The following is a 10,890-nucleotide window of genomic DNA, read 5'->3' as shown; positions in this document are numbered from 1 at the left end:
CGCGGTTAGCTCTGCCTCTGTCCTAGGGAGTTTTCAGCTCTGCCAAGTAATTTCGGAACGCACGCATGTTAGTTTATGAGTTCTTAGGTTCTAAATTTACCCCACAGTGCACCGAGCGTTAGTGTTTTTTATTGGCTGCGCTCGGAGTGCAGTGAATACGGTTTCCCCGGTTTTCAACGCATGGCAGAAGCAAAATCCTAGGAAAATGCAAGCGCGGTATGATGTGTGTTTAGACCTGCGTAAGAATGCGTGTATGATAAATGATAATGCAATGACTGCCGTCTCACAGTTATATGTGTACATGTACAATACAGTTTAAACATAGAGTATAATATACCTTAATAGCTGTACAGATGACAAAATTGTACAGTGAGGTTCGCGAGATCTACTCTGTAGAGCTCTGTAAGCTGTATAACGTGTGTACCGCGACATACTTACGCATAGGGATATCATGGGTAGTATGCATAGCGTCCATCGTTACACGCATAACGACACGACGCCTATGGGCAAGGAGACGGAGGGGAGGGGTGCTCTTGGGCTTATTGGTTAGGGTTAGGAAGAAAAAGGTCCGAGGGCCACCTCCTATATGCTGAGTTTTTGCCCTAAAGCTCAGGTTAGCAGTAGTACGGAAACTAAGAGTAGCCGTAACAAGACCGCGGTCGGTCGGTCGTCGTGGTCGGTCGGTCGGTCGGTCGCTCGGTCTACCGCCAGTCATACCGAGCCTCAAGTCAGCCCGAGTTTAAAATCCCAGCAGACGTCTTCGAGCGTTCGACCCACTACAAACTCGGGATAGTAGCAGCACGTCGTAGCAGGCATCGTCAAGTGCAACGCTACCAGCCTCTTAGTGCATACAATAGCTACATGTATAGTTACGCACCGCGATTCGCTGGTCGTTAAAATTCTTCACGCGGGCACTGACTGGACCGACCTCCCCAAGTCCGTCAAGAATCGTTTGGCTCATACGGGATGTAGTGTGCAGTTTCGAGGTGTTTTGATGTTTGTTAAACAAAGAGACATTTTCGAAATATCTAATTGTTCCCCTGAGTTTTCCCAAAACCTTAATTCCTTGGGCCGTGTCAGCTAGCGACGACGGAGGGAACATGACAAAAGGTGGCATCACTGGAGATGTGTTGGAAGCGCGGACGGAGCCGCGTTCATTGATATTGACGCCATTTTACTAACCTTTTCGGCGCGGTGGAATAATTCAAGCGCTACGAAGCTATTAATTTGCGCGTGACCGATCGTCGTTTATCGGCTTACCCTGGACGCATTTGCGGGAAGAGTATTTCGATATAATATTTCGTATACGAGAATACGGCGATCAGATAGGAATCACCCACTAAGGTATGGCATCACGGTTTCATATTATGCTCAGCTTCCTTCAGGCCGATCAGGAGGCGCAATGATATTATCGTCCTCCTTTTCGCTTAATGATGTTATCCAATTTATCTCCATGCATGCAACCTACTCCTTCAAATTTGTTGAAACTCCTTCACTGACTAGGCATCTTTCTTCGACAATTCTCTTGGTATCATTGACAAGATTTGCCTGACATTTAATTTTGTTGAGATTCAAGATTTGTCGAGCTAGTAGAAATTTTCACACTGGTGTACTTTAATATTTACCCATTTTTATTCATTTTTATTCATATCGCTAGTATGTCCAAGTATTCAATCTGATTTCGTAGTCGCTTTCAGAGATAGTTTATCAACAAAGTTCAGTTTCACAGTCACAGTTAACCAAAGAAGCCAATGTTGCTAATGCAGCCAAGTCTAGTGATTAAAATCGTGACAAATCTCATGAGAAGCTTAGACTTCTATAAAAATTCTTCATTCGATATTCTACATCATGCTGTTCATATATTGTTTAATACCTATAGCTACACGCTTTGGCATGAGTTTATCCTTTTGTCTTTTGAAGATATCTAGCTTGATTTGCAGAAATTTTTTAATGCTAACACGGAATTACACAAAAATACATTCTTACGAAATCAAACAGTTCTTTATAAGCAAAGATAAACATTAATAATTTGGTTTTCAGCTAGTTAACATGATTACGTTCTATCTATGCCTCGTGTTTGGCAGCTGGTATAGCTTTAGTCTAAAGCCCCGATAACCTATAACCGATGACAAAGTACTTGTGCATAATGCCTAGCTTGGACAAAATTATATTCAACAGTATCGTTTGAGTGTTCAGCTACTGTAAACGAGTCCGTTAACTTGTTTCTTTATTGCCTGTGATAATAGACAGGGTGGTTGATCAGGTATTGGAATTTACCATAGAAAAACTGGTCTTTTGATTCGTCTTGACATACAAATTTTATTATTATACAACATATAGCTAGGCAAGTCAATGAGCTGTAAGCATTATATACACACAATGCTTCGATATTGTTACACTACAATATTTTTGTAGAAACTATGCTATCCGAAGCCTTGCTATATAATTCAATCGCGTAGTAATACACCAAATATTTTTATTAACTGAATGTCCCTGAAAATCAAAGTATTATAATTACAGGATACTTATCTATCATACAAGATGCGCGCCACTAAGAAAAAACTGGCAGGCTTAGTTTTCTGAAAGACTTTCTTATAGTGTCAATTGGTATTTTTGTCTTATTGCTCAAAACTATTTGACAAGCAACTGTCATATTATATAAGGCAGCTGAAGAGAGTAAAAATAAATTCCAATCCAATCCAATCCAAAAAGCAGACTTGAAAGTTAATGTTCAGTTTCATACCCCTAGGCTACTGTGAATATGTATTGTTAAACACTTCATATGAAAAAATGTTGGCGCGGTAAATTAGCAAACACTGCTTTGAGTTATCAATCTCATTATAAATCTTAATTCCAGGTGACCCTGCGATCGCAGTCAACGTTATTATGGAAGATGGAGACGGGGAGAGCAAAGTTATGGATACCGCAGCTGCTGCAGTCAACGATGAATGCAAGGAGACTGACTATGAAGAATCAAACAACGAAACAATTTATTCATGTTCAGACCAAATCAATACGAGTTCGTTAGAAAATTTATATTCCTCAGAGTCTGAGGATAACGCTAGCAAGAGCCTTGGTTCGTCTTCCAGAATAGCATACAAAGGTTTCAAAAAGCGCATTCTTGCCCAGACGCAAGAAAATCAACCCTCTGTATTGCGGAAAGAATCCGTAGAAATACAATTTCAAACAAAAGCCTTCAATTCAAGAGGAGTCAAAGAGAAGAAGTTGGATACTAAGAGAGGAAAAATCACTGAGTACGCCCAGTACCTGGGGCTTCAACCTGCGGCAAAATACAAGTGTTTGAAGTGTCAGTCAGGAGCGACTTTCTGTACCATGTCGATGTTGAAACAGCACCAGCGAAACTGTACCACATCAATGTCTCCGATGCAGGGAGTTTTGGGAAGTCCCGAATCTACCTCAATGCCAATAGCTACAAACTTTAGGATTACGCGCAAAGTATATCTGTGCTCTGCTTGTGGCACGTACTTTGAGAACTGGAATCTTTTCCTGCACATGCGAGAGGTTCACAAGCGACACATATGTCTGTTTTGCCTTGGAATGTTTGGTCAAGCCGAGAGACTCTCGTATCACTTGTCAAGCAAGCATAGTGTACCGGAGACAGAGTTTCAATCTGTCGAAGATTTCTATAATGCTTTCAAAGGTTCCTGCTACCTAATTTGCTGCAATTGTGAGAAAGTGTTTTCCGAGACTGATGACTTTTATAATCACTTTTGTTCTGTGCCACAGAGACAACCTACTGCTAAGACATGCTCGGTTTGTCGGCAAACTGACTCGCATGCTTCTTCTTGCGCTTTGGTTTCAGAAGCCCGACCAGTAACTGCGGATACGACTCCGCTACCGGTAAGTAGCACCTTGTCTATGAAAGCGCAAATGCAATCAGCAGTTGGGAATGGAAAGGGTACGTGTAAACGAATAATACGAAATAACAGGCTAAAGCCAAGCAATTCGTCAAAAATATTGGATTCCTCGGTTCAAAAACTATTTGAGACTGAAAAGACAGAGGAAAAAGCACAGCTTATTCCTGGAAATGACGACGGCAGCGAATCTTATTGCGGCACAAGCGAGAGCTCTGATACAGAGTTTCTCATTGGCACTGCCAGAGATACAGTGGCTGAAACGATTATGGAGGTTTCAAGATGCATCGAAATGACAGGTGTTGACGATTCAGCACGTAAAAGTGAGAAGCCAGACGACGAAGCTTGCAGTAAGAAATCACCACGAGATGCCAGCACGGAGAGTTACGATAGTGTGACAGAAACCATTATGGAAGTGTCACGATTTCACGGGGATTCCAGTCAAGTATCAGATCAGGATAGCAAACAGGAGTTGGAAGAGCCCATAAAAAGCACAGAGTTGGTTCAAGTACAGGATTTAGTGTCATTGAGCCTGAATCCGGAACTAGACGAACGACTCAACTCGGTAGGTTCCGTCTGTAATGAGTCAGCCAACGAGGAACCGAATAGTAGTGGGATGCCAGTTACTACTCAGAATGATGAGACCTCACCTCAGATTCAAAGGCCTGACAGTCCTGTTAAAAGTTCAGTGTCACATTCTTTATTTAGTCCTCAACATGAAGTACAAACTTTGGATGATATTTTGAAGGGAACCCCACCCAAAGAAGATGTGGAGAAGGAAGAATCTGAGGTGCCTCTCGAAGAAGAAGAGCCTAATGAGTCTACTGAAAAAGAAGAGGTTGACGAGTTTGGAGAACCTCAAACATCCGTGTCGTTCAATGCAGTTGCTGCGACAGATAGAAGTCTAGTAATTAAAATCTGTACGAACAGAGTTTCGAAGTTCTCAGTATCCAATGCAAATACCATGGTTAACAGCAGAGAGAACTACAACATAAATCGAGAGTCGGAAGAGAATAATAATGGCGAAGGTACTACATCCGAAGAAAAGACACCGAATTTATCAGAAATAGAAAGAGACAGTACCGGCGGTTATCAATTAGATGCAGAGGAAAGTGACACTGACAGTGAGAAGCTAGCTGTCGTGGATTGCCCCTTAGATGAAACTGAGAAACTAGCCAAAGACACAAATGATGAGAATAATTCTGGAGGTGAGAAGTCGCAAGATGGGAATCAGGACAAGACTGACTTTGAATTGGATGGGATTCTTTTAGCTGGCCAAGAAGTTCCAAGTATAGATCTCAATGTTGAGGGTACTATGGAGAGCATGGAAATTGAAACACTTCTTAAGCACTGTATAGAAGCGGCAAGTCCGACTTGCATCTATTGCAACCACGCTCGCCAAATAGCTGTGAATGGACGGCAGTTGGGACTCCACATGCTAGCTGAACATAGATTCCTTCCCCAACATCCTGCTATTATAATCCACAGAGAACAGTTTATATCAAGGATAAAGAAGGCCCTGCAAAGTATTGAAGCTTATTTCTTCAATTTAGATAGCTATAATTCTACAGCAGGCACATACAACGTATCCAACGGTAGATCATACGAATGCTTTCACTGTCGCTTTCATTCGTCGGTACACAAAGAATTGTATCTACATAACAGAAAAATGCACCAAAAGACCATATTAATATGTATTATGTGCAAGTCCACATTTTACAGCTATAGTGAATTGTTGTGCCACATATGTCCAGGAGTTTACTCGCCCAATATAAACGTCAAGTATCGCTGCTGTCTCTGCACCACTAATAATTTGCCTTCTGCGTTCCGGCTGATGGTTCACCTTCGGAAGCGACATCACGCGTGCGATGTTTGTTTGGAATCTACGGGAAACCAACAGAGACTATCCAACCATGTCTGGAAACACAAACTCCATCATTTATGCTACAGATGTGGAATTGCTTATAGGAATAAACCAGATATCACTAAGCACCTCTTTTGGAAACATGGCACAGAGAGTGTTGTGTGCAAAAAGTGTTTGCAGAAGAAATGGCCACACGTTTATCATTTTTGTATCCCACCAACTGCCTTTGTCTGTGAAGAATGCAACTCAAGTTTTTCTCGAGCAGTAGCTTTGAAGGTGCACAAGCGATTACATTCCAATGATTCACCTTATAGCTGTGAGAATTGTACTGCACAATTCATATCAAAGAAGTTGATGCTCAAGCACAAAAAGAATCACAAAGAACAAGTTGATATCCGTGTAGATGTTCCTGATGAGACTCATCGTCGGCTGCTCAATGATGAGGAAAGGTCTGGGAAAGATAAAGTAACAAGTAATGACAGTGTGGCAGAGATAGTAGACGTTGCTAAAGAGAGCAAAGAAAGCATTAAGAAAGTAGTCGATGTTTACGATTTGCCACCGTTGAATTTATCCTCAGATAGTGACTCGGACAGCCAAGATGAGAAAGGTCAACCTTCCAAGGGATCAAACCAAGGAACTCCTGCTCAAGATATACTCAAACAAGAATCCAAAAGTATGGATGATAAATTTGTGGAACCTGTTCACCTTACGCCGAGTGAATTTACAAAGACTTCAGTTGAAATTGATCTGATCGAAGACGAGAAAAAAGAAGAGGTTCAAATAATTGACGGGATTTGGGATAATTTTAAGTCATATACGGCTAGTCTTGAAATGAAAGAGTCATCTAGTACGGAGAAAAAAAATAGTGATGAAGAAATAGAAATTTTGAGAAAGATCGTATTGTCTGATCACGACTATTGTGTGGTTGCATCTGAAATGGAAAAAATAAATCCTTCATCTGGTGAAGAAGGCGTAAATGCTGGAAATAGTAAGACTCACAGTACAGAACATGATTATAATGGTAAACCATCCAAAAGCCCAGAAATGCAACCAGCAGTGATTCAAAATGCAGGCTGTGAAAATGAAAGCAGTAAAAAGAAACCTAAAACGCCACGCAAGAAGAAGCATAGCGGTAGCACGTCATCAAGTGATTCGTCCAGCAACAGCGATTCCAGCAATTGCTCATGCGGAACTAATTGTAGCTGCAGCAGCTCATCATCTGGCAGCTCTTCATCTGGTTCCTCCAGTAGCTCAGAGTCAGATAGCTCTGCGTCTGAGGGATCACCTCGCAAACAACTCAATCGCAAGGATCGCAGAAAGTTCAAGGACTTGACGAAACGAGGTAACTCTGATTCGGTTGAACCTGATTCCATTGTAGCGCCACTGCAAATTGAAAACGGTCCCAGTCCTGCCGACATGTGTAATCCGGCACCTCCTCCAGACACTTTACTCAGAGAATCCGATCTTGATACAGACGAGACTGAAACTGACGAAGACTTTTACGACGAACACCCCCAACAGCTTGCCAATAGGCTATTAACTGAAAAGCGTAATCAGTTGACGCTGCTTGCTGCTGTTGCACCTGCTTCTTCAGATTCACCAGTGACAGAGCACCTCAACAACGGAGCAATAAACATGGCAGAACACATTGTAAAACAAGCTCCCCCACTTATTGCTGCAAGCCGTGAAAACACTCCACAGCCAAAGAAGAAAGCAAAAACAAAGAAACGGAAGAAAAGTGACAAAGACAAACAGCGAACGAGCACCCCAACTGTTGAATCCATAAAGTTGAACATTCCGAAATCCTTTTATCAAACAAAACCGGGATTTGTCTCAAGTACGCCAGCTTTTATAACTGTTGTACCCAGCCGATCTTCCACTCCAAACTTCTCGGGACCTGGCCCAGAAGTATGTTCTGCAAAGGAATCTCACACAGGAAACTCAAGTGCTATTCACACAGTTGGAAGCGAATCTGAAACTGATAACAAACGTTCATCGAAAAGAAAGCGAGTTCCGAAACGTTTTTACGGCGACTCGAGCGATGAAGATAGTGAAAAGCAACCAGCATTGAAATGGAGAAAGGTCGAACCCCCGCCACCTGCTCCTGCTCCAGCTCCAGTTACAAATCTGAGACCTTTACAGACAGCGTTCTTTGATAAGTCACTGCCTTTTGCTTCAGTTACAAAGCATGTGGAATCCCCAACGTTTGCAGTATCTGATAGCGAGTCTGAAGCACAGGCAGATAGTAGTAGCGATTCAAGTGGATCTGACACTGAATTGCATCAGCAGGAACAACGACAACAGCAGCCACTTCTACACCAGCATCATCAATTGCAGCAGCAGCAGCAGTCGCAGGTACAACATTATCATCATGAACAACAACCACCGCCGATGCATCATCTACTGCAACACAACTCTCACACAACTGAGAACAATGCTCCAGTCTTGGAACGTTCTGACAATTTATATTGCTATTGCCAGTGTCCTTATGACGAAGTATCGGAAATGATTGCTTGTGACGGGGATGACTGCCGCATCGAGTGGTTTCACTTTGAGTGCGTAGGAATAATGGTGCCCCCAAAAGGAAAGTGGTATTGCCCAGATTGTCGGAAGAAGCATGGTATTGTTAACAGTAATGACGATTACTTTGATTGATAATACCAACAACGAGCATTCAACTAAATAGTTGAAACTGCATACATCTATCTTGAACAAAACTGAATCATTTACGTTGAACTGTCAAAGTGAAAGAAAAGAAATGACTCAGTCTGACGACAGAATGCTTAGGCTCCCTCGTGCAAAAATGTATCCACGAGATCTAGAAAGTGATACGAGCCCAGGAGGTAGTCGATCAAACTGTTGAAATTGGTTCAATACCCAAAGATGTAGCAAATGCTTCCAGGTATAATAGCTGACATTTTTCTCCTTTTCGTCTCATGATGAATAACGCAATAGTGACCTGTGTTGATATTTTTCTCAAACCAGCAATTGTTTGTATATAATTGTAAATATAACGTAGAGTTTATAACGATGAAATGAGGATTTCCTGTAAAAATTTGTTTGTACTTCTTTTAATGCCATCAGTGTAGATTACTCTAGGTAAACCCTAAAATTGTAGAGAATAGCTCGCATATGTTGTACGAAAGTTCTGATAACTGGACAGAGGTGAAAATGGAATGAAGAAGATTTTAAAACAGTTATAAAATTTGTAAGCACTGATGCGGTTGTTGTCACTGCTGGCAGTGTCTAGGCCTGTATTCCTGTTACGTTCATCCGTTTTCAGGTGCAAATACTTCTAACTGGTGCTGTACTGCCCAACGCATTTTTCTCTGTCTCACATTAAAAATTATTACATAGCTAAAAAATTTTCCTATCGCCGCGCGTAGCTAGCATAATATTTATTTTACATACATTTTCCGTTTAACACCCCCCTTCCCCCAGATATATACTTGCATGAATTATTTCTAAAGTACAATTTTCATTGATTAAAAATAGATCAATGACCTCATAATAATTGTTGTCGTTGATGAGGATTAAACATGCAGACACAAGAAAGCAAAGTTGAGCTGATATGAATATATGTTCCACGTTTTGCGTAGCAAAAATTCTTATGCAAATACATTGTTGGATTAAGCTATTACTGTACGTGATAAAGTAATTCTAAGTAGTCTCATTCTAGAAAATGGAATGTTCAATCGATTAAATTACAATTTTAGCATGACTTACGACCGAGCAGCGATTAACAATTGTTATAACGTTTTGTATTTTACTGTTCATGTTCATTATTCGCACTTAATCATTATTAGTTGCAATATATACAATTATCTTGATAGCCAGTAAAGCTTATTTATAATAATCCTTATGTATCATTACAATAACTTGTGTTGTACTTCACCTATTGTTACACTATGTATTTATGCCAGTAAATTCCTGGTCAATTATTGTGTATGTTACGTTCACTCTAGACTATTGGTCACAAAGAAAAATATTTTCGAAAGTGATTCTAGACAAATAATCTTCGCTTTGTTCCGCTTTAAACAATTTATATCAGATTCAAGTTTCTTTTCTGGGAAAGTACGAATAATTACTTTTGATCGTTATACGCAACAGCTTGGCCCAACTAGGGATGATATAACATACGTATAGTTTTTCTCCTAATGGAGCCGAGATTTATACTTTGCGAATGGTAGTGATATTCAACACTTTGCTCGTACCTCGACTTGGCTTATCGTGTTGAACGACAACTTTAGATTTATCATGTAAGAAATAGCGCAAATACATTAGTAAATGAGGCATCAATTTTTCGTTAATAATTTTTCTAAGTGAGGTGATCCGGAATTCGACAAGCGAGGCAAAAATAATAAGTTGAATAATATTTCGACGTCAAAACAGTGAAACAATCAGTTGATCAATTTTAATAAATGACCTTCCAACATTCCGTAAATTTGGAAAGTAATTAACGATAGACGGTTGAAACCGTACATCAAGTAACTCGGTATTTAATAAATAATTAAGTGCAACAGTTCTACAGCGGTCCTATAACACGTACAATACATATAGTGAGTAGATGATCTCATGTTATAAAAGTAGTCTGTGAAATTTCTAATTTCGATATCACACAATAAAATTCACAAGTTGTCAAAGCTCAGTGCTGAGCCAAACGATGAGTGAAAAACTTGTGGATGGAAACTGCAGTAGATCTATGAACGTTGCAGATTTTAAAAATGTAACCGCATTATGACACATAACTTACTGATATTTGTCTTGTCGAATTGTATCAATGTGGAGTATCCTTGGCCGATGAAATAATATTCATCTCCGCAGTGGGTTCGATGCCCAAAATTTCCACAGCAAAATCTTTGTAAGATATATCCTGTACCATAAAATAATATACTACTATAAGCAATCGAATTGATGTCGTATTCTTATCTGCTCCTAGTTCACGTCAAGTCTTCAGCTGCTATAATAACTGGCTCTGGAACTGGCCAATAAGAGTGTTACTGTGTAGTAACTTACCGTGGGTAAAAACGAGAAATTGATATCTGCAGCATCTTTCTCCGATTCATCTTCCACCGGCATCAGAAGACTGAGGGCTTTGTAAGCCTGTTCAGTACTCATGCGATCTCCTAAGTCGAAATTATTGCAATTTAT

General features: G+C 40.5%; 1 protein-coding gene across 2 annotated transcripts; it reads left to right on the top strand.

The window, feature by feature from the left end:
• The first annotated feature begins 118 nt into the window (after window positions 1–118).
• LOC107217392 lies at window positions 119–10,650 on the top strand. 2 transcript variants are annotated; one of them, XM_046739480.1, is made up of 2 exons: window positions 119–216; window positions 2,858–10,650. In XM_046739480.1, the coding sequence occupies exon 2, from the start codon at window positions 2,887–2,889 to the stop codon at window positions 8,392–8,394; it is 5,508 nt and encodes a 1,835-aa protein (XP_046595436.1). In that variant the 5' UTR covers window positions 119–216; window positions 2,858–2,886; the 3' UTR covers window positions 8,395–10,650. The 2 variants fall into 2 exon arrangements, with proteins under 2 accessions (XP_046595436.1, XP_015510388.2); XM_015654902.2 differs by lacking the exon at window positions 119–216 and adding an exon at window positions 618–1,344.
• Window positions 10,651–10,890: the final 240 nt, after the last annotated feature.

This window comes from Neodiprion lecontei, chromosome 5 (genome assembly GCF_021901455.1).
Source record: "Neodiprion lecontei isolate iyNeoLeco1 chromosome 5, iyNeoLeco1.1, whole genome shotgun sequence".
Classification (NCBI taxonomy): domain Eukaryota; kingdom Metazoa; phylum Arthropoda; class Insecta; order Hymenoptera; family Diprionidae; genus Neodiprion; species Neodiprion lecontei.
The sequence above is the reverse complement of the archived record's forward strand: the minus strand, read 5'-3'. Positions and strand labels throughout refer to the sequence as shown.